Source organism: Galleria mellonella, unplaced genomic scaffold (genome assembly GCF_026898425.1).
Source record: "Galleria mellonella isolate WM207_F2 unplaced genomic scaffold, CSIRO_AGI_GalMel_v1 utg33, whole genome shotgun sequence".
NCBI classification, from domain to species: Eukaryota; Metazoa; Arthropoda; class Insecta; order Lepidoptera; family Pyralidae; genus Galleria; species Galleria mellonella.
The window spans coordinates 13,203,427-13,228,758 of NW_026442079.1; the positions used below are offsets into that span (position 1 = coordinate 13,203,427).

The window sequence follows — 25,332 nt, forward strand, 5'->3', positions numbered from 1 at the left end:
GTTTTTGCATTCATTTATTTAAATAATAAAATTAATCTCCAACATTTACATTTACTTGAATTTTTTCGACTTGAATACATTAAATTTAAATTTACGATGCACAGCGATTTATAGTCTAACATTATGTAAAAACAAATAAATTATATATAGTTAAAAAAATTAAAATAACAACAATATAACATACGTAAGCTTGCTCAATAAGATTGAGGCGTCCTACGGAACCGATGGAATTTGCAGGCGATAAATTAATTCTAAAACAGCAAAGATTTTTATGAGTGATAAACAGACTGATGGTCCACCTGATGGTATGTAGTCACCGTCGATAATTGATTTCATATGCAATGTGACCCACATATGACGCAATTCCTGAGGATTAAGGTGTTATGCCTGTGTAGCCTGTAATTTCACTGTCATGTCCCAACCTTCAAACCGAAACATAGAACAAGCACATTGCTTCACGGCTGGGACAGAGGTACCCATGTCGACAACTTTTGTATACAATACCATGGACACATTTTTTTTTTAAATTACAAATCATTTCTACACGTTTCGTAAACGCGTGGGGACTCATACAATTTTCATAAATACATCTATAGTCATAAAATTATTAATAATAAATTTTGCCTGCAAAATTTTGTTTTTTTTTTTAATTAACGGTCGTATTTACACATACGAGGGGCGGCTGATAAGTTCGCGACTAAAGGTACTTGGCGTTGACTCATCATCGACTGATAGTACTAATTGCATGACTCCTTGTAAGTATAAATAATATCCCATTTTTATATTTTGTTCATTAAAACTCAATTCCTGAAACAATAAACAACATCGTGCCAGAGAAAACTGAAAATTCTCGCAATTTGGAGCACCGCGCTGTAATCCAAAGAAATATACCAAAAAAATGTTTGACAAATGTCACCGGTTCTTCAGGATTATGCACCTTCATATAAAATGGTAGAAAAATGAGCTCGGCTATTTCAACAAGGAAGACAGAGAAGAAGAACCTTGCCTTAGACGCCCAGTAATGGTAGTGACCGAAGAAAACGTTAAAAACTTGAACGAATAGTACTGGCCAATCGAAGATTTAAACTGTGACAGATAGCAGAAGAAATACGGTATAGTAAGAAACAAATTGGAGAGATTTTACATGGACACAATGAACGGACAGTACTACGCTAAATTACTGGGTCAAGCACGTGATTGTATAGAAGAAATGTGACAAGTTAGCGCGCGGAGTGCTGTTTTTGCAAGACGACGCGCCCCTTCACACCGCTCGGTTGTAAGAGATGCCTTAAAAAGTATGGGATACATAGAAATTAACCACCCACCCTATAGTCTAGAACAGGATCCTAGTGACATTTTCTCTTTTAAAAATTTTAAAAAAGAATAATAACAAAAAAGTTTTTTTTTATATAACTTAGAAATACATAGAAATTAACCACCCACCTACAGTCTACACCCGGATCCTAGTGACATTTTCTCTTTTCAAAATTTTAAAAAAGAATTAAATAGACAAAGATTTTTTTTATACAACTTAAAATGGCAAACAAGCTGACGGTCCACCTGATGGAACGTGGTAACTGTCGCCTATAGACATGAGCAGTGCCATGGACATAACAGAGTATACTGCTTTGCCCATGATACCCCCCATGCGTTGCCATTCCTGAGGACTCAGGTGTTATTCCTCTGTAGCCTGTAAATTCACACCATATCCCATCCTTCAAACTGAAACACAGCCATGCAAACACAACTGCTTCACGGTAGAAACACGAATGGGACAGAGGTATCCAAGCAATGGACTTTTGTACAGTCTCCCTCTGGTAATTTCGACTGACAGTAGAAAACATAGTAGTGGAAAATAATTTCGAGGAGAGACCCAAGAATATTTTTACAAAGGCATAAACACTTTGTATTCACGATGTAAAAAAATGTATTTCCCTTGAAGAGGATAATTTTGAAAAATAAAAAATATTTAACTATACTTTTCATTCATTTAGCACCTGCGGTAGCAAACTTATCAGCCTCGTCTCGTATATCATTTTTGTATTTCGTAATTGCGCATAATTCCCATTTTAAATAATATATTCAAAATGGAAAATGTACGTTACAGTCAGAAATGATTTCTTTTATTCACCATAATTAAAAATTACATATTTATAATGTGGTCTTTAAAGTAGTACGCTCTCTTTAGGATTATTGTCATACACAAGAGTGATTACACGAACTGCACGCCCGGCTGCGACTCGGGCTTGGCCGACGGTGCTCCCACCGGGGTGTCGTCTGCAGCCGTCGCAGCCTTCTCCATGTTCCTCAAACTGTTCTCGAATTCCACCGGGTCAACGAACTTCTTCCTCGGGAACGGCGGCGGGCCGAGTATATCTTGCACTTGTTGGAAATTCAGAGTTTCATTTTTCAATAATTCTTCGGCAAGCTGCAACACAAAGTTGGCATTATTAATTCGACTGCTTGGCTTCGTGCCCCTGTCACACGACTTAAAACAGCAAGTTTAGACTGTACATGGTTTTTTATAACAAGTAATTTTAAAATACTTATTTTTTTATTCATTAGTACAAATATGTGTACATGGCGGACTTAATACTAAAAGCATTCTCTCCCAGTCAACCATAGGGAAGTGTCAGAATACTCGAATGCGGTACTACTAATTATTGATATACATACATACTAAAATTACATATATAAACGAATAAATATATATGAATAACAAATATACTTACACATATATGGCATATACTATACTATACACGAATTTGGGAATAATATAAAGCACTTACTGCTCGGATAAAGTAAAACAGTGAGCGTGAACACTTTTTTGAAAGACGGTTTAGTCGGTAGTCTCTTAATGGCATCAGGAAGCGCGTTCCACAGTCGTGAAGAATGTAGGAGAAAAGAGTTTGAAGCGTAACCAGTACGGTGAGAGGGGAAAGATAATTGGAGAGTATTATTGGAACGAAGGTTACGTTCGTGAGTTTCAAAAAGATAAATATCTTGTTATAATCCGTTTTCTTATTATTTTATTTTAAATCTTTTATTTTACATTTTATTTTATTACTGTATCATGCAGCAAGCTGTTGTGGCAATGGCTGGTCACATAGCTCGAAGAACCGACAACCGATGGGAAAGACAGGTTTTTGTGTGGCGACGAAGGGAAGTGATGGTGTCGACAAGTGGCTATAAGATTAATGTGAACAATATTTATTTAGAGACGCCACCCTTGCCTATCTCCGACGATATCTGTCATCTGGGAAGTGGAGAATATTCCAATTAATTATCCAGGGATAGTAAACTGGCAAAAGAAGTGCAGTGAGGAGACGGTGCTCTAAGCTGACGAACCGGGAAGAGTGGTTTAATTGCAACATTACCTCACGATTAAGAGCGGCAGTTCCTATATATTTACTTTATATATTATATTTAATTACTTTACCAGAGGGAGACTGTACAAAAGTCGATTGCTTGGGTACCTCTGTCCCATTCGTGTTTCTACCGTAAAGCAGTTGTGTTTGCATGGCAGTGTTTCGGTTTGAAGGGTGGGATATGGCGTGAATTTACTGGGTACAGAGGAATAACACCTGAGTCCTCAGGAATGGCAACGCATGAGGGATATCATGGGCGAAACAGTATAATCTGTTATGTCCTTGGTACTGCTCATGTCTATATGCGACGGTTACCACTTTCCATCAAGTGGGCCGTCAGCTTGCTTGCCATTCTAAGTTGTATGAAAAAAAAAATATTTATTTTTGAAAAATGTAGATTACATTAAGATTTTTCCTTAACAGTTTACTATAATATTGATAAACTATCGACTTACCGCCTTCAACTTATCCTGGTTCGTTCTTAGGATGTTCTCGGTGCGGTAGTACGCGTCCGCGATTAGCTTCCTCGACTCCAGATCGATCAGGTTCTTGAGGGTCTTGCTGAATGGACTCTTGCCGTGCTCCTTCACGTCCGGAAATGATACCAGCCCTACCGCCTGCGACATGCCGTACACTCGAACCTGGAATATTATTATTGTTTTTATTCTAACTTGTGTCGTGATCAAGTTGATGGGAAGTGGTGGGTATCCTGGTGGAAATCATCGCTAGCAATATACCCTGGGTGTCGTAAGAGGCGACTAAGTCAAGGTAAGAAATAGGCAACAGCGTTCCACATAAAACATGCCCAAAGCCATTTTAAGTTTGTATGCCATTGTATTGTACGCCATTTTGCATAAAAGTTGCATAAAAATATAACGTGATCAATCCTAATTGTTATTGGGAGTAACACCAACCTGAGCGTAGGCGATCTTGGTGACCTTCTCGAGGTCGTTCTGGGCGCCGCTGGTGATGGAATTGAAGGTGATCGCTTCCGCCGCCCGCCCGCCCAGCGCCATGCACATACGATCGAATAACTGCAAACACATTATTTATTTTCTATCAAAACATGTCAAATACATTAAAAAATAATTGGACTTGAATAAAAGAGCGGAAAGCACAATAAAATGTCGGCTTTAAAAAAATCGCTGTGTAGTCCCAGTATAGAATAGGCCACCGCTTCCTTTCCCGTGGGTGTAGTGAGAGGCGACTAAAGAAAAGCGAGGGATGGGCAACAGCGTCCCTCTTAAAACATCACTCCACCAGTTTGGTGGGTTGCCAACCCACCTGCCAAGCGTGGAATTTACTGGCAAAACTCCCCTTTGCCCTCACCTCTTGTCACCTCACCTTTGTGTCACCCTCCCACCGGGAGAGTTTTTTTTTTGTTTTTGTTTAATGGGTGATAATGGAATGCTAACCCCGCCTGCATTATCGGTATACGCTGGCGGGGCACCAGTAAGGGATGATAGGTGAGGATAAAAGGCAGATCAGTTAACTCATCGTAACGAATTCCACTAGAATTAATCACGATAGATTCCAGGGAGAACCGCGTGGAAATCAACTTGATAGGGTGTATTGTTAGTTATGGTGAAATTAGACCCCATTACTAACAATCCCTCCCCCCCCCCTACCAGAGAGGCTCTTAACCCTTAAATACCTGAAGTTTCAAATTTGATACCGGGGTTATAAATCGCATTGGGCGCCTACAATCGATTTTATTTTAATATTTGGCTGTTCACATGTTACAAATTTTTTTTTTTAATAAATAAAATAGATAAAAATATCGTTTTGATTTTTTTTACTATTTTTCCCCATTAGTAAATACAGTAAAAGGTACACATATATATTTTTTAATTAGATTTAAAAAATCAGGATTTTAAGGAGATAAATTGGCATTGCTCTCACCTCCTCCTTAGAATACAGTTTCTGGTCGGACGTGGTGTACTGCGCGAAGCCCAGGGCCATATTGGTGCGTGGCACGATGGTGACCTTGAGCAGGGCGTCCGTATGCTCCAGCAGCCAGCCGACCAGCGCGTGTCCCGACTCGTGGTACGCCACGATCTTCTTCTCCGCCGGTGACATCGCGTGGCTGCGCTTCTCGGTGCCGCCTGGTGAAGGTCACGTGATGATAACGATTTCATTAACGGGTGACGGTGGAATGGTAACTTCGCCTGCGTTGTCGATATATGCAAATGACTAATTTATTTATTTTTTTTGGAAAACGTACAGCTGAATTACAGTCAATACATAATCAAATTTATATCTATGTTAAGCCATGAATCGTTCTGATATTTACGTAATGACACAATTGATCGGTTTAATTAATTGACATTGGTTTAATTTAATGACAGGTAATGATTATATATATATATATGTGTGTGTGTGTGTGTGTGTGTGGATGTATATATATATATATATATAAATCCTTCATAAGAGAGTTGAGTCTGCGCATTGCGGATAGGGGCCTAATCGCCGTTCTGGTTCGTATCTGGCTCAAAGGGAAAAGACTGGAAAAGACCTTTGGGTCGGGTACGGATCATGAATGGGACTGATCATTAATTTTTTTTTGTGATTCTAAGAAGTATATTAGTTTTATATAATAATTATTATTAGATATCATTTTTAGAACTGTTATATAAACATTCACTTGGAGGCAATATAGTAATTTAAAAACTAAACAACTAATTTTATTAAAATAAAAAAAATCCCAAATCGCATTACAACTGCCAGAGTTATGAGGTAAAAATGAAAAAAAAATACACAATCGATTTGAGGACCTCCTTATTTTGGAAGTCGGTTAATAAAGCCAACATGAACTAACCGACGACCCTTTCAACAGCGTACTCGAGGTCGGCCGCCCGTACAATGTTCTGCTTGAACCTGGCAGCATGCAGGGCCGCTTCGTTGCACACGTTCGCTATATCGGCACCACTGAAGCCTGGTGTGAGATACGCCAACCTGGAAACACTTACTGTCTTTACGGGGAACAATATGCATATGAGCGGAGAGGGGAGCACATGGTGGAGGGATGGGCAGCAGCGTCCCTATTAAAACATCTGTAAAAGCCTAACCGCGGTTGCCAATCCACCTGCCAAGCGTGGCAACTAGTGGCAAAACTCCCCTTATGGGAAAGGAGGTTCATCAGTGGACAGTTTACCTTTCTTTGCATAATGGTGGAAATTTCCATCATAACATTGAATGCCCAAAAATTTTATAAAATAACCTATAAACTTTAAGTTGATCGTGTCTGGATACCTTTAATTAATTTAATGTCCGTTGCAGATAAAAAATTATAGCTGTCAAATTTAATTTTTTAACCATTTTTTCTTTAATTTTGAACATGAATTATATCACCTTGATTTATTTCACCAATAAAAAAATCATGCAAAGAAGGATTAACGGCTGAAATAATAATCTTATATATAAAATTCTCATGTCGCGGTGTTTGTTACCAAACTTCTCCGAAACGGCTTTACCGAATTTTATGAAATTTTGCATGCATATTGGGTAGGTCTAAGAATCGGCCAACATCTATTTTTCATACCCCTCAATGATAAGGGTGACCCACCCCTAAATATTTCTTTTTATTTTTTTGACATATTTTTTTATTTTTATTTTATTATGATTTAGCATTGAAAAATACATACAAATTTTAATTTTCACGGTTTTACTATCAACCCCTGTTTTTTAATCGCGATTTTTATATGTCTCAATAGGGTTGCAAAATGGCAATCGAATATAATAATTGTAGTACGATAAATTTTCATGTATAGTTCTCGAAATAATGTATATGGTAAAACAACGTTTGCCGAGTCAGCTAGTTATAATATAATAATGGGGGTAAAGGGATTGTTAGTAATGGAGACTGAGAATTCCATTGCTAGCAATATACCCAACCAGGTCGACCTCCTCACGGTTCTCCCTGAAAACTATCATGGTTAATTCCTGATGAATTCATCATGATGGGCTAACTGGCCTGTTTTCATTCTCATCTATCACCCTTCACTGGTGCTCCGCCAGCGTATCCCGTTAGCGCAGGCGGGGTTACCATAACATTTTCACCCATAAAAAAAAAATTTATAATGGGGAACAATAGATTCTTCGTCATCATCATACCAGCCATTAGCTGTCCACTGCTGAACATAGGCCTACCTCTAACGGGGAGCTTGTGCTAATAATTGCCACGTTTGGCAGGCAAGTTGGCAACCGCAGTTAGAGTTTGATGTTTTAAGAGAGACGCTGCTGCCTATTTCTCGACAGTTAAGTTCCCTTAGTCGCCTCTTACGATACTCACAGGAAAAGGAGTGGTCCATTCCATGCCGGAACCACAATAGATTACATTTGTTCAGTCCTTATTAAACATTATAAAAAAAAAAAATTATAAACCACACTACTCCGTAGTGAAGTGAGACACAGACGGTCTGCTATTGCGGCGATAGACAATAACTTCACTCGCTCTTTATATACTATGTAATTACTTTAGCTAACGGATTAGACCTTGTAAAATTTTATTTTGGTATATATATATATATATATATATATATATATATATATATATATATATATATATATATATATATATATATATATATATATATATTGGCAATGTATAAGATCATGTATTTTAGTATACTCTGTTATGTCCATGGTACTGCTCATATCTATAGGCGACGGTTACCACTTTCCATCAGGTGGGCCGTCAGCTTGTTTGCCATTCTAAGTTGTATAAAAAAAAACTGTTTATTTTTAATTGTTAAATTATGTATAAAACTTTGTTGTAGTTACTTTTTATCAAAATTAATTCCCCCATAATACTAAAAGGGTTGGGACTGTGACCCCTTAATCTATTTAGGAGCCCAGTTATAAAACCACAACTGCTGTACGCTTTTAAAACTACAATATTAATATTGGTTAAGAGACTACAGTTATGTTTTTACGAATAAATCTTATAATAAATTCACATTCGTCTAAATTACAAATAAACGAGTTATTAAAGTGTTCCTGCATCCACAAACGTATAGGGAAAGACGTGAAAAATACGTATACCTTTTGACGTAGTTGTCGGGCAATTTCTCCAGCACAATGCTCTTGAGGTGGCGTTCAAATATCTCCTCGCGCTCTTGCAGCGTCGGTAGGTCAATGAGGATGTGTCTGTCGAAGCGGCCCGGTCGCAGCAGTGCCTGCAAATGCCACACTAGAAAGTTACAGATGTGTACGAACTATCGTAGACGATACGGTTTAATAACTACAGTGAACGCTCTATATAAGCAACTTATTTGAACCAATTACAATAAAAAAAATCTTATTGGGAAATGTTGCTTATAGGTTATATGTTGCTTATATATATCCTTACTTACCGTCTGGAAAATATTTTTACTTTTTCTTTTACTAACTATGAATAAATGAAATATAAAGAACGTTGCTTATAGAGAAGTTGTTTATATAGATCGTATATATATATATATATATATATATATATATATATATATATATTATATAAAGATACATTATGATTGAATAACATGGAATCTATTTTATTTCCAAAAAACCAAGCAAAACCGGGTCAAAGTGTACATCTATAAAATACCTTGTTACTATCCATAAATTACTTAATATAATCATAGTCATCGTCATTTCAGCTTTTAACTGTCCACTGCTGAACATAAGCCCCCCCCCCCCCCCTTGGGGGGTAAATATCTATGAAATATTATATAAATCATATATAATACCTTGTCAAGCACATCAGCCCGATTAGTGGAGGCCAGCACGACGACGCCTTCTCGACTCTTCATGCCGTCCATCTCCACGAGCAGCTGGTTGAGGGTCTGCTCGCCTTCGCCGCCGCCCGGACCGAAGTTCGCCGGCCCCGAGGATCTGGCGCGGCCCACGGCGTCCATCTCGTCTATGTAGATGATGCAGGGCGCCCTCGAGCTTGCTTCTTTGAACAGGTCTCTGCACAGTGGTATACGTGGACACATTTATTGGACGCGTATTATAATCGTCATATTAACTGCCAGGTCGACCTCCACATGGTCCCCTCTGGAAACTATCGTGCTGAATTCCAGATGTATTCATCACGATGGGCTAACTAACCTGCCCTTTCATCATGCTCACTTTTGGCCACAACAGAATATCAGTGTTATGCTCTTTTTAGGGCAAAGCAATAAGCTGAGTCGTGACCATTTTGTGTTACTGTGGCACACGCATGAAGAGAAAAAATTGTTACAAATTTTAAGCATTTTCTTTTTTTTTCTTTTTTTATTTTTTGTACATGTATCTTTTTTTATCTTTTTTTCACTGTGCATGTCTGTCTATGTCTATTGTTGTTTGTGTGCTGTAAGTAATGCAAATAAATTATCTATCTATCTATCTATCTATCATCCTCACCTGTCATCCCTCACTGGTGCCTCGCCAGCGTATACCAATAGGGCAGACGGGGGTACCGTTTAATTATCTATGTCCATTAAAAAAAAATAGACTCCTTTACAAGCATTTTTAAATCGTCATTTTTTTATGAATGCAGGGTTCGAAAAAGGAAAGAGTCCTAAATACCACGGGTACTAAATGCAAAACGGGTGCAAATGCTAAACTTTAATAAACATACAAAGCAACAAACCTAACCCTGGCGGCGCCGAGTCCGCCGATCATCTCGATGAACTCCGACCCGTTCATGGACAGGAAGGGCACATTGGCCTCGGTGGCCACCGCCTTCGCCAGCAGCGTCTTGCCGCAGCCAGGCGGACCCAGCAACAGAGCGCCTTTGGGCACCTGGACAAGTGAAACAAGTATCTTTGGAAAAAAGGTCCTTTAAGACTAGGGGAAAGGGATTATTAGTAATGATGTATCAGATCGACCTCCACGTGGTTTATTTTTATGGGTGAAAATGAAATGGTAACCCCGCCTGCGCTAACGGGATACGCTGGCGGAGCACCACAATTCTTGTTGAATTCATCACGATGGGCTAACTAAACTGCTTCATCCGGGGGAGAAAAGGGATTGTTAGTAATAGGGATTGGCAGCCCCATTGGTTACAATGTACCTTATCAGGTCAACCTCCACGCGGTTCGCCGGTTCAATTTGTCACGATGGGCTAACTGCCTGCTTTTTCAATCTCACCTATCATCCCTTACTGGTACCCGGCCAGTATATACCGATAACCCCGCCTATGCGAGTTATCATTGCATTATCACCTAAATCACACATAAATAAATAAATAATACGACCACGAGCACAGTCGTAAATCAAAACATGTATGTAAGGAGTTTGCCACTCAGGTCTCTCTGTCTACTACACAAAATACTTGGCGTGAAGATAGATACTACACAAGAAAAAGAACCTTACCTTCGCCCCCAATCTCTTATAGTGCTCCGGCCTCTTCAGATAGTCCACAAACTCCATGACCTCCACCTTGGCCTCCCGCAGACCAGCCACGTCCTCGAACTTGACACCCTTGCCTTGTCCAGTCATCGAATCCACTAGTGTGAACTTGGCGCGGCCGAGTTGGCTCTGAAATTTATTATATTTATTAATTATGTGTTTATTTATTTAAACTTAAATGCACATTTATGTAATATAAATAAATGTACATATGGCGGACTTAACACTTATACCATGAGGCGAACAGAAAATATAGAAGGCGGTGCATTTACTACTAAAATATGTATAAATATTGTTACTACACATTATATACATACATACATACATCCATATATATATATAAAAGGTATATCCAAATATATAGATATTGGACCGGTATTGATATTACCGATGAAGTAGTTACTAGCAACAAAATAATGCATATACTCACAAATCCACCAATGTTGATGTTCATCTTCATGGACTTGGTGGAATACAGGAAGGACAGTATTACGGCAGCTATCAGCAGAGTGGTGAAGAACTTGGCGGCCACGCTACCGTTCCGGTCGTAGATCACTCGCACACCTGACAACAACGTGCTTTAGTTAACACTATACAGATGATATATGATATAGAGTCACCATCAAAATAGAGCATGTCGTGAATATATTGAAACTTATCACAGCAACGACATGTTTCGAGAGAGTTTGAATAGATGAATCAAGATTAAACATAGACCAAATCTTAAGTTAGACCTTCAAGAATATAACCGCGAAAACCGCATCCAATTTGCAGCAGTAGTTTCTGCGTGATGTGGAACAAACATTTAGACTGACAGACTAAACTTTAAAATAAATATTTTATCTTCTATTGCTCTTAATTATATCGACGGTTGAAAGGCAAAATTGACTAAGCGACAAAAATACCTAAACTGAGTTTTATATACCATTCGAATCGCCTGATTTTTCTGCGTCGATTGGTCTAGGTTTTAAAATTCTACGATAATTTTTTTGTCGGTTAAGTACTGCGTGATTTTAGCTAAATTTACAATTTTATGTTTACTTAGCGACAAAAAAAATGTCATTTAAAGAATATTTGCTACTTACGCCATTTTAAAAGTTGAAATATGGATTTATTCAATTTTTCATATCTTTGCTATCACTTTTATTTGCAAATAGGAATTTTTACTTGTTATGAAATTTCGTTTTTATCTGTTTTAGTATATTGTACCTATTTAAAAAAAATATAAATAATTTGGTTATGTAATTTTACCTGATGTAATATTTTGTGATATTGCAATTTATGTAATTTAACTAAAAATAAAATTAAAGTAAATTATACCTTAGATATTTTTACGTGTATAAAAATACGTTTGCTTTTAGCGGTATATATTTTTACTGCATATATTTGACTCGTTGAAATGAGTAAAAATGGCGCTTAGATAAATTTACCAGTACGCGAAATACAAATATTATATTTGGCAAATAGAAAATGTGTATGTGTTTATTACCATTGACATTGCAAGCACTATAATAGATAACACGGCATCAACTAAACAGGTGGCATTTCCTGGCACTACTATTGTATCGATTGATCATGATTATAATATCATAACGTTAAATAAATCTGATAACTCTGCATCAAATATATATAATTACGAAAATGAGAAAATCTCACGTTCTTTATCATCAGACCATGATGCACCATCTACATCGACCGGTTTGAGTAAAGAATCCAATGAATTAAATCCAATTAAATATAAAAGAATACCTAAGAAAGATGTTAGTTATATTGATTATATGTCAGATCAAGAAGACTTTTCCATATTTTATGGCAAAAATGATTCAGATAATTGGTCAGAAGGAGAAGAAGTAACCTCTGATGATGATAATAATATACAATGAAATAGAAGAAAAATAATAAGAAGTAAAACGTACTAAAAAAATAACACTAAAACTAACGATGGTAGTCCTGATAACCAAGAACTAGAAATTATCGGAGAATCTGCGTCCAAAGCTAAAAAATTAAACCTAAGAAAAGAACGAACTAAAAATATAAAATCTGGTAAAGAATATATTACAAAGACTGGTATAGTTAAAACAGCGCCTAATCCTTGCTCTGGCAAAAAATCTGGTAATAACTGTGGTTCTCTATCTGAAGTAAGAAGAGGAAATTTTTCAATGATTTTTGGGATCTTGACCAAACACGTCACCGTGATTGGTTAGTATCTATGTCAAAAAAGGATTCATCAAACGTAAATGTACAGACACTGATAAGCGCAACTACACTATTAAATATTTTATTAATAAAGGCGAAGGTAAAAAGTATGTTTATCAACAATTTTTAGTAGCTACTCTGAACATTTCTGATAAAACAATTTACAATATTGTAAAAGATTCTACTTTTGGATGCACGAAAGAAAATATGAGAGGGATATCTGAACCCAGAAATATGTGAAACCCCTTTGGCCACAACAGAATATCAGTGTTTTGCTCTTTTGAGGGCAAAGCAATAAACTGAGTTGTGACCATTTTGTATTGTTATGGCACACGCACAAAAGGAAAAATTGTACTTGGCTTTATGTATTTTTTTAATAATTTCTCTTTTCTCGCTTTTTATAATTTATGTGCTTGTAAGTAACACAAATAAATTATATGTCTATCAAATAGAACTAAAAAAAAAAAAAAAACTACTATAGATGCTGTTAAGAGATTTATCCAAAAATTACCAGCCTTTGTATTATAGTAGAAAACTGGCAGTATACAATATTTGCTTTTATGAAAATGGAACTCGTAATGTTTTCTGTTACTATTGGGATGAAACTAATGGCAAACGAGGATCAAATAAGATTGTATCAATACTGAACAAATATATTAAATCTGTAGATACTGTAGAGGAAATATCAAGCAATTACTTTTATATTGTGACTGTTGTCCCGGTCAAAATCGTAATCGTATTGTATTAGGAATGTTGCATTCAACACTACAGGAGTATGAAAATATTAATACTATTAAAATAAACTTTCTCTTGACTGGTCATACTTATATACCCGTAGATTAAAGACAGAATAGATTAAAGAATACAATTGTTTACGCACCATCTCAATGGTTTACAATTTTTGCATATTAATAATCTAACTGCAAAGATAAGTAAGATTTGTATTTTGACTTTCAAAGAAGGATAAGCAAAACGTTAAATATAAAATATTCGTGAACACTAACGCTTCTTTTGATACTGAAATTCAATTTAAAACCAAGATATCTCTTTTATCTTGTTATCGATCGCAGCTTCCAATATCAAAAGCCAAATATGATGATCTAGTCAAACTTTTCACAAACAATGTTATTCCTAATTGCTTTGTTAGCTTTCCACGTGCAATAAATATCAAAGACACTCTAAACTAATCAGATATTAAAAATTGTGATTTTAATAATTAATTAAAATAGTTTATTAAATTAATTATAATAAAAAACCAGATAACCTATTATAACTCTAACAATCATTTATTCTTTTTAATAGACGAAAATTAAAGACAGGTTTTAGATAAATTATGTGAAAGCAAAATTAGTCTTCTTATATTATGAATATTTTTGTTAATTTTATAGTATTATTTATTATCATTATTACATTATAAATAATTAATAATAATTAGTTTAAAGTCAGTTTGGGATAATTTTAGGAAAATTTATTAACTAAAGGTACATATTCTGCTAACACAACAATCATACAAGAACTTACCTAGACAATTTTACTTGATTTTGTTCAATCTAATATACGTTTTTATATAATTGTACTTGTAAGGAGATTTAGATGAATCAGGATAACGATATTTTTACTCGTTTCTGTTAACTTTTTAGGTAAATTTATATAATTTTACCTGTAACCAAATCTAGGTATTTTTTATCTAACCGACATAAAATACTGTGATGTTCCCCCCTTTTTGCACCCCTTTATATAAAAACTACCCTCTAAACTAACCTAACACATGAAAAACCTACAAAGCCTAAGAAAAGCCTACGAAGGCTTAACCTAATGAAAACCCATGAAAATCTACCCTAAAGAATGGCCTAACACCCTCAATATAACTCCATACCTATATTGCTTTATATATCCCAAACATCCCATGAATCATATAAACCCTTACAATAAACATATAATATTGAACAGATCTTATAGTAGAACACTTGATCATCTGGCCAGATAAATAAATGTGTGATCGTCTAGTAATGTAGGACCCGTTGTGTGTGTAATAACCAAAAGGTTCTTTAATTGGTATATGATAGGAGTTAAATAATGAAGATGATTGATAAATATTTAAGGATTAAGAATAATTAATGAATTATACTCATAATTCATGTAACTAGGAAGTTAGAATATAATATATTAATTTAATTTAATACTAAATTACAGAATAACTGTAATAATAAAAAAAAAATGGGGGAGCGGTCGGGCCCCTCACACGCCCGGACCAGTGGAAGACTTTCCAACTATCTATAACTCTTCCTCCAAAAAGGTAGGGAAGGGTATTACTATTTATTAATGCACTCTGATGGTAATAAGGGAATGAGTATTCTCAGTTCCAAACCAAACATAAGTACATTTACTTCAACATTACAGTGGCTCCACCAGCCCCACGATGCTTCCAGTATAAATTAGTGCTTGCCAGAGGCAAACGGATCGGAACTGAAATCCCAGGATCACTCCGACACGAGAGCTTACTCATGGGCGATGACCCTTTCAGTCCTATATGGCGACATAGAGATCACCCACTAACAGTACGAAACTGTTTCCCAGCGTCACCCTGTTACGAGCTTACTCAATGGGGGTTTCCCTTCGGCTCCACAAGAGATCAGACCAAGAAGCGAGATCACCCAGACACCAGAACCTACTTTGATGGGACATAACCCTTCGGCCCTATAATGTGACATTAGAGATCACCTGTGAAGACAGTCCGATAGAGATGAAGATTTGTGTGATAGGGGATACCTTCCACACCCTGGAATTGGCCAAGCCATATAATGTTGATAATTGCTATATCATAACATAGCATTGTCAATTTAATATTATTTACTTAATACCAAGAATACTCAAGGTTCAAGTTAAATCTGTTGATTAGGCCGAAGCCTAAAAACGAGTAGTCCAACCCATAGGTCGAGAGCTACTAAAAGTAATGAGTGCTACTGAATGAACTATAAGTCCAGTCAATTATATATAATATTATTGTTGATTAACCACATTGTGAATTAACCAATTATTTATTCAGAGAGATATATCTAAAGGAACTATAAGTCCTTTAAAAGACACTGATTAATCACAAGTTAACAACGTCTCGTGAAATAACCAGTTGGGTTTTCTATAAGTTTGAGGACACTAAGTCCAACAAGCTATTATTGTGTTGAGAGTAATAGAGATCTTTTGTAATATTTGTAGAGGTTTGATTAATCACATTGTGAAATAATCAGATTAAATAATTATGTAGCTTTATAGAGAGGTCTATAAGTCCTAATTGGTGGTTGTCATAAGTACTGATAAATTACACATTAAAGTGCCAGGTCAATTATTATATATAGGTATATAGGAAGGACAATAAGTCCTATTTGTGTATGTTGTAGTAGTAGAGGCAATATATTGTATAATTATAATGTGAAAGATATAGATTAAATATATATTTGTATAGAAAGGACAGTAAGTCCCATACAATTATTGTAGCTGTACTATAGTTATACTATATCTACTTCCTTTTAGTGTCTTAGTAAAACCTATTTATTAAGAGGATTTCTCAGATAAACAAGTTTTAAATCATCATGATTAATTCCCTAAGAAATTAGGTCTTTAAATAATTATCATATCATTTAAGTATGTTTTCTTATATAAATAATTCTAATATTTCCCCTACAGTTATTATAAAATAATAGAAAATTATATAAATTTTTCTATAGACTTAGATATAGAATCATAACGTGATTCACCTCCCTTTTGTTTGACGTCTGTCACTTCAATGACGTATTGAATGACGTATTGATGTATCGAATTGAATTTTGATTATCTATCACAACTGTCAACGTAACAAATACTAGCAAGTTTGTTTATTTGTATTTGTTTAATATAATTAAATATAAAGTCATCATATATCAACCGTAATATATGACTTAAATTATCAGTGACATAAATAATCATGGTTTACACCAGAAATAATTAATAGTATCCAGTAATGCTGCAGTTTTATATTCATATCAGTAGCCAAGCTAACTCTCAATTTCAAGAATGAACTGAAGATTAGAAGTTTAACATTCTTATTGCAATTGTACTTGCAATAATATATACATACAGTACTAATTATCAAGAACATTCCTCAAATACATGTGTGATGAACATTTCCCAATATGCTATCTATTTGATTTCTAACCTCTAATGTAAATTTATTAAAGAAGTGAATAATCAGTGTTAGTGTTTGCTTTATTAATATTTAAAGTAACTGTCCTAACTTGATATTAATAGGTTCATATCTCCTTAGATACAGCCCAACATATACAACTAACTCGATAATGAAATTTATAAAATACTAATTTTATATTTTACTACTTGTATATCTCCATTCTATTCCCATAAATATTCAAAATATGTATATTAAATATAAATCCAATAAAGATTCACTAATATTAACCCTGTCTGAACTTGTCTAGTCAATATAGAATGAACAAACAACACACATACAAATTTTATCGCCATGACAACTTTCTTCCTAAATATGAGTAAAATACATAACTCATACTTGTCATTCAGTACTAATTTAATACTGTACATGAGGTACAGTTACCTAGTTAATAGTAATTATAGTCAGAGAATCCTTTGATAATTTTATTACCACTAGGAATTAAATCCACACCTATAATATCAGCATAATTAAATATTATTAGAAACCAGTAATACATACAGAATTGTTATTATCAGCTTGCTTACTACAATAAAATCAATATTAAAGTTTATAATAAATCAAGACAAAATATCTATTTACACAATACAGGCTTGTTTACCATAAACACCCCACAGTCACATGAATTTATCTACTAACACAATAATGTATTAAAAGTATTACATCCACATAAAATCACTTACAACAGTTAAGCTGTCTCTTTGTACATCTGGTGTAAAACAAATCCCCACATGTAGTCATGGATAATCAAATATAGACTAAGAATCATTAGTCTGGTCGACCGAGTAATGGTATGAAAACACTTCACCATGAAGCGTTAAGTATGAATAGATATTCTAAACCAACACTGTAGTAGTGTAATAAATACAAATATTTCATCATCATCATCGTCCCAACCATCACCAACCCACGACTGAACACAGGCAACCTCCACCGACTGACATAAGGAACGGCCCCACAATACACATAAAACAGTCACTCCAAACAATGAAGGTAGCCCACACCGCATTTGCATTTACAGAGTCGTCACTCAATAACCCCTCTCTCTCATCAATGGTTGTTTCCCTAGCAATGAGACAAGACCATAGTCACTTTAGTCTATTATCCTCAATAAATAAATACTTTATAATAACTAGATATGAAACTAGTTAATATTATAATAGGTTAATAGCTGATTTAATAAGTATTTTCCAAAACTGGACAATTAGAACATTGAATCAAATTGATGAAGTTCTATCAAGCGACCATATAATTGGATTTTTTATATGAGTAGAATAACGTAAGTACGTAAATTATATTGATGTAAACTTTGTTCAAATGTGATTGCATTTAACGATATACGCATTACCTAAAGGTATATGGACTCGACTAAATACGTATTTTAATAGTTGTTGGGAAATATTAAGTATAGACTTTGCCTGCGATCACAGTCAAAAATCTAACTACGTAGTAATAAATGGAACAAGCTCACCGGATTCTCCAGTCTTCTATTGATTAATTTCACACACTTAATCGATAGTGATACACTAAGATCTCAAACCCCTTCATCGATCCAGTCCCTCCTAGATGTATATCCCAGTTATTTTTTTATTTTATTGCGCAATCCCTAAAACACGACTCCCGCGCCATTTGCCGTCCTCTCTTTTTTTTTCTTTCTTTTTCTTTCATTGCGCAATTCCTAAAAAGCGACTCCCGCGCGCCCGCCGATCTGCCGTCTCTCTTTTTTTCTTTATTTCTTTCTATTCTTTCTCTAATAACGTCATAGATTATGTCACCGAAGGGTAGATATTTCAATAATCAGATTTAGCCTATTATTCGAACTGTACTTTTCTTCAAATTCAATTTAATTATATGTTAACGTATTTTGGTATTTTCTATTAATTTTATTATCGAATTTATAAAACTTTAAAGGCTCTCATAAACCTTATTAAACTGTGTTGTATGCATCCTTTTTACACTTGATGATAAAAGGTAAACTATAATTTGATTATATATAAAATATAATATATTTTTGTTTAATTTATTTAATTTTCTTGTGACATCTACTACACTTTGGAAACACATCAAAAGGAGTTTCCCTTCTGTGTCAATATTTCATATATGGTAACGTCTTCTCTGTACGCTATTGTGAACCTTGACTTTAAAGTTTGTTTATATTAAATAGCTCAGCTTTCGCAGCGGTCACCCATAGGAACCCCTGTTTCTTTTCTATGTACTTATGGTATTAAACCTATTGTACTATAGGCGAACCGTCACAATACTTCAAATTTTAGTCTGGGATAACTTTCTTTGATATCAAAAAATAACAAAAAATATATGCTTTCCGTAACTGTTAAAATTATTTCGATACGTCAATCAGGTAAATAGTTATGATTTTTTTTTCAAAAATTTCAACTTTAAACCGCTCTCCTGTAAAGTTTATTAAATGTCGCTTAGTTAAGGTTGCCTTTCAACCGTCGATATGTATAATTTCTCAAATATATCCTACTTACATACAATGTGCGTGCGTGCTTTCTTGCGTGTGTGTGTGTGTGTGTGTGTGTGTGTGTGTGTGTGTGTGTGTGTGTGTGTGTGTGTGTGTGTGTGTGTGTGTGTGTGTGTGTGTGTGTGTGTGTGTGTGTGTGTGTGTGTGTGTGTGTGTGTGTGTGTGTGTGTGTGTGTGTGTGTGTGTGTGTGTGTGTGCGTGCGCGTGCGTGCGTGCGTGCGTGTGTGTGTGTGTGTGTGTGTGTGTGTGTGTGTGTGTGTGTGTGTGTGTGTGTGTGTGTATGTGTGTAAAATATAGGCACAAACGAAAACTTCTTTTCTTTTTATTTAGTATATCGTTTGAGAAACAATTCTTGTAAGAAGCAACTACAGTGGTACCTTGCACTTTGGTTGTATTTTGTTAAGAGAGGGACTGGCTGAAAACCAGTGCTGTGCAGCCATTCACATTACGCTGGGACATTCACAGCATCGACTGAGCCGGTTCCTTTTCCTAGTATGGGATACTTCTTGTATGTGTATTTTCTATTGTGATTGTGTGTTTACTGGCATTAAATGACAGTAGAAAAAAAAACTGTATAACCAATTCTGTCTCATCATACCTTCTTTAACACCTAAATTTTTCTCAGTTTCCCGTAATTTCTCTTCAAAGCGATGTATATCACCAACATTCATGTGATAAACTCGATGTGTGGCCTGAAACAATAAAATTACTAATTCATATATAATTTTAAATATTATAATATAATATACATCCATGTGGCCCCAGCATAGAATAGACCACTTCTTCTCTTCCTGTAAGTGTCGAAAGAGGCTACTAAGAGAACTTTATGGTAGAGAGATGGGTGCTGCCCATACCTCTTAAGCATCTCTCAGCTCTCAAAATAACTCTAACAGAAAAGTCTAACCGCGGTTGCCAACCCGCCTGCCAAGCGTGGCAACTATTAGCAAAATTCTCATTATGGGGAAGGCTTACGTTCAGCAGCAGACACTTAATGACTGAAGTAATAATTATTATTATATATATATATATATATATGCTACAATATTTTGTTTATTTAATATTTAGTTTTTTACAGTGAATATAAATAACTTTATTATATATGTGGCAGTCAATTATAAATACTCGTTTTTTATATGTATTTAATTTTTTTAATTCGATTATATTTCGGTTTTTTATTATCGAAAATGGAGTGATAATTCCGCCTGCGATATAGATTTACACTGACGGAGTAGCAGTGAGAAAGAATGATTTCATAAAACTCCTCACTGTCCTCCTCAAAGATTGCGGGATGAATTGACTGGACGAGATCGGTACTGACACGTAATACAATTTACGATACCAGATAAATATTAATTTACATAGTAAATAATAAACAATTACTTTTGTTAAGGTAGTAATGGTGGAGTGACACAGGAACCCAGCATGTGTAGTGCTAAATTAGCAATTATTAAACCTCAAACTATTTTCTTGCTGTACTTTATGCACTAACATAAACATGACTCTATGACTAAATAGCAATCTATTCCAGGCAAATTTAGAGATCATATAAATATAGTGGTTTAAACAGTACAACCAAAATATATTACTTAAATAAAATAAAGTAAATATTGTTGGCATCTTAGCCAAATATTTTTCATTAAAAATGTTTTATATTATTCTTTATTTTGTCATTGTTAATTTAACCAAATAAACAAATTAAAATACCTTAAAAAAGTCCAATTAATAACAATCCAAAAGATCTGTCAATAAATCTAAAGATATACTAACTTGATTTAAAAAAAAAACTCCTGAAATATTAACTGCAACATATTTGACTTACCCGTTTCCCTTTAACCACAGCACCTTCATGCAATATGATGGTGACCACTTCCATGTCAGGCCTTACAATCAGCTCCTCCACTTCCCCTTTGGAGAGCATCGAGTATACAAACTCATTCCAAGAGACATAGCGTATAAGCTGTAACAAACACACAATAAGAAACAACATAGTTATTGTTATTTTTATTCGATCACTATCTGTCTACCTTTATCCCAATTATTTATTTGGTGTCTGCATAATATGTTTCATCTTCCATTCATTTCTATTTGCAGTGATGTCCACAGTCACTCCCATTCTGAACATATCATCGTTCACAAAGTCCATCCATGTCTTTTTAGATTTTTCTCTGCTTTTACAGCAGTTCTATTCTGTTTTCCTTTTTTGTTTTTAATTTTAAATTAATTTTCTTTGCAATATCAGTAGTGCATCTATTATATTCAATATGACTTATTAAGAGAGATTTATTTTTCTAGCTTACACAATTCGATGTATTGTGAAGAACTGGTGTCTGTAGTAGGATAAACCTGTATTACAGATCACCAAGTACTCATCCCACAGTGGTGGCACTATTACACTTCACCAGGGTAAAATGGGGAACAAAGTATAGATGGCACTATAGAAGCAAAGGCAAAGTAATTCTAAATATATGTAATTTTGAATTACGATTGGTTTCCACATAAAACCAGATTTCAGTTGTGACAAAAGCAGTTATTTTTGATTTCAAAACTAAACTACCAAACCGATTTTTATAAAATTTCTATTCCATACATATTTACCAACCAGTAAATTTGTCCCACAGATAAAAAAGAATTTTTCAAATATATAAATTATATAACTGATAGAAAATATGTGGCTACAAATATAAAAAAAAAAAATAACAAAGGAAATGAGAACTTCTTCTTTTGAAAATGGTTTGATAATTAAATAAATTCTAGTTACACGTTAATTGGAATGTTGCCTCATGGCAGTGTACTGATATTAGGGTGTAAAAGTGCGTTTAATTCAGTGTCAACCCACTATAGATAGTGTATTACTGTGTAGTACTAGTGATAGGGTATTGTGGCCAGTAATGTTTTAATTTATTATTGTTCTAACTTATAACTGGAGTGTTTAAACTAATGTATACTGACCTATATGGATGAAACTTAAATGGCTTTTCCATAAACAGTGCTACATTCATCTTATGTTTATTTTTTGCTTTTATTGTAATTTAAAATAAATTAATGATGTTATTATATAATCGTGTAATTTTAATGTTGTTTTGAGACTAGTAGTCTTGTCATATTATTATGTATAATTTATATTTTTTTCCAATGAAAGAGAGTATATCTAATGAATGATACTATTAAGTGAAGAGTATGTTCAGTGTATGTGTAAATAAATAAATATACAGTTATTATTATTTTTTAAATTTTACAAAAATTCTCATCACCCCTCTTAAGGAGAGGAAATGGCAACTAACCCCCGGCAGAAGCGCAGTCGGCCGGGGTTCAGGGCCTCAGGGAGAGAAACCGGCGTACAATGCGGGCAGAATCTAAGAGCACCGCTTTCTGCATCTTTCCCGGAAGTGAACCGCCTCGGAATCCCAACCGTCTGAGATGTTGTTCCAGACTGGTTGGGATAAGACCGTTCACTGACATAACGATTGGAATGATTTCAGTAGATGTCACCCCCCACATTTCGGTCACGGTTATTATTGTTATTCTATCAAATATTATCCAGCCACTTACCTCATTCTGTGTATTGTCTCCAGGAACTAAAAGTGTACTTGCAATCACCAGAATGCACGTTGTGAACATCCAAAACGCTACTTTCATCATCAATGAAGGAAGGTTATTGTCTACATCTTTCTTCTTTTTATCCTTGTTATCCTAAAAATAATTATTAAGTTCTCTATAATATTGTATGTGGCTTAAGGTGCAACTTGTGGATAAATAAAAAAAACCTGTAGATATAAACAAGACTAGAAATACATAACATACATTGCAATTTTCATATCATCTCTTATACAATGCAAATCCTGATGGCTAAGATATTGTATCTGAAATGTTTTTGAAAAAAAACATAAGCTTGTCAATGAATAGTTTATGATGACCTACAAATACATTATCCGAACATTAGCTATCTGAATATTTGATTATCCCGACTTATTCTGCACAACTCCAATTACAGATTTAGAAATAGTATTATGTATTAATTGAGTAAATAGATATTATGTAATCCATTATCTTTTTAGCTCGTAATTTTTTTTTTATATCCTATTGTCTAAATGACCATTTAAAACACTAATAAGAAAATATTAAAATTTATTTATATATTGTTTAACTTTGAAATATACATTTTAGTACAATATTGTTTTATTAATGGATGCTAATGAAAAGGTAACTTCGGCTGTACTAACAGAGGATGAAAAGTCAGGTAAGTTAGCCCATCTAGAATTCAGCATGATGGTTTCCGGGGGGGGCTGTGTGGAGGTTAATTCGACAGGATATATTACTAGCAATGGTTCTGGTAGTTTGCATTACTAACAAACCTTCCCACCCCGCCATATTGTTTCATTGTCCCCACCCTAACTTTCTCGATACAGGGGGTCTACCATGAAATTAATTTCCGAATTTTCAGACTCAATATCGTGTTTTTGTTCATACAGAATTCGAGCCAGTAAATGGAGCTTAACATTTCATTCATCATAAATCCTATCCTAATTACTCAAAGGAACGATATTTTTTAACATTTTTAATAATTTCAAACGAAATGTATTATGTAATTTTAACATCAAATTTCTGTTTCGTTTGTCCCCGAAATTTCAGAAATCATTTCATGGTAGGCCTACAGGATATTGTTATTATAATTCTACCCTTTAAACAGAAACACAGAGATGCAAGCAAAACTCCTTGACAGCAGTAACATGAGCGGGATAGAGCTATCTTTGCAGACATATTTTGTAAAAATAAGTCTTGTTAACACAATATTAATATTATACCTTATCTTTATCTTCATTTTGGTTAAAACTAGGTGAGGTTGTGTGCAATGTGCGCATTCCTAATTTATTAGTGAACAAATCCAGTCCAGGCAAATTGGATCGCTTCAACAATGCGCATGCTGCTTTATACTCTGCATTAAAGTGGCGTAGTTGCTGTAACAAGAAATCCAATTTTAAGGTCAGTACAAACATCATCATGGCCATATGTAAGCCAGCATAGAATAGGTCACCCCTTCCCTTCACATGGATGTTGTAAGAGACGACAAAGGGTGGGCAAGGGATAGAAAACAGTATCTCTTTTAAAACATCTCTAAAAGCCTAATTGCGGTTGCCAACTCGCCTGCCAAGCGTGGCAACTATTGGCAAAACATCCCTTATGGGAAAGGCTTATATCCAGCAGTGGACATTTAATGGAAAAAAATAATAACAAACAACTTGCAGCACATCCAAGTAGTATTCAAATATAAAAAAACATTTATAAATTTATTTACCAATAGTTACAGTCCACAGATAAGTTTTTTGAGAATTATTACCAATAATGTAATATATAGTTTAAATACGTAAAAAAAATTATAAACACCATGTTATGCAACTTACCGGATTTTTTGACTTGTTCGTTACATTATGTAGTACTGAAAAAGATCTACACAATTTTAACAACTTATGATTACAAAATTTGCCTAATTGTTTCTCATTATAACAACTTTTTAGATCAAAATGCAATTTTGATTTAATTTTAGACGCCGACAATGTCGGCAATCTCTTAATAGTTAACATTGTGAATTTCCTATCGCGTAATATGTATAATTAAACGAATTATAATAAAGTAACTTCTCTTATTTATAAGAATTATTTTCAAAATAAATATTTTAGGTTATTTTCTATCGCTAC

General features: G+C 34.6%; 1 protein-coding gene across 1 annotated transcript; it reads right to left on the minus strand.

Annotated features, from left to right (window-relative positions):
* Positions 1 to 25,332, minus strand: LOC113513082 (paraplegin). The gene is made up of 15 exons (XM_052896537.1): positions 25,039 to 25,332; positions 24,442 to 24,594; positions 23,189 to 23,329; positions 21,459 to 21,596; positions 20,238 to 20,331; positions 11,173 to 11,306; positions 10,707 to 10,871; positions 9,982 to 10,133; positions 9,095 to 9,317; positions 8,412 to 8,545; positions 6,187 to 6,323; positions 5,271 to 5,473; positions 4,283 to 4,402; positions 3,824 to 4,009; positions 1 to 2,428 (listed from the first exon to the last, which is right to left on the minus strand). Exons 1-15 carry the CDS (start codon positions 25,216 to 25,218, stop codon positions 2,213 to 2,215), a joined length of 2,376 nt encoding a protein of 791 aa, XP_052752497.1. The 5' UTR covers positions 25,219 to 25,332; the 3' UTR covers positions 1 to 2,212.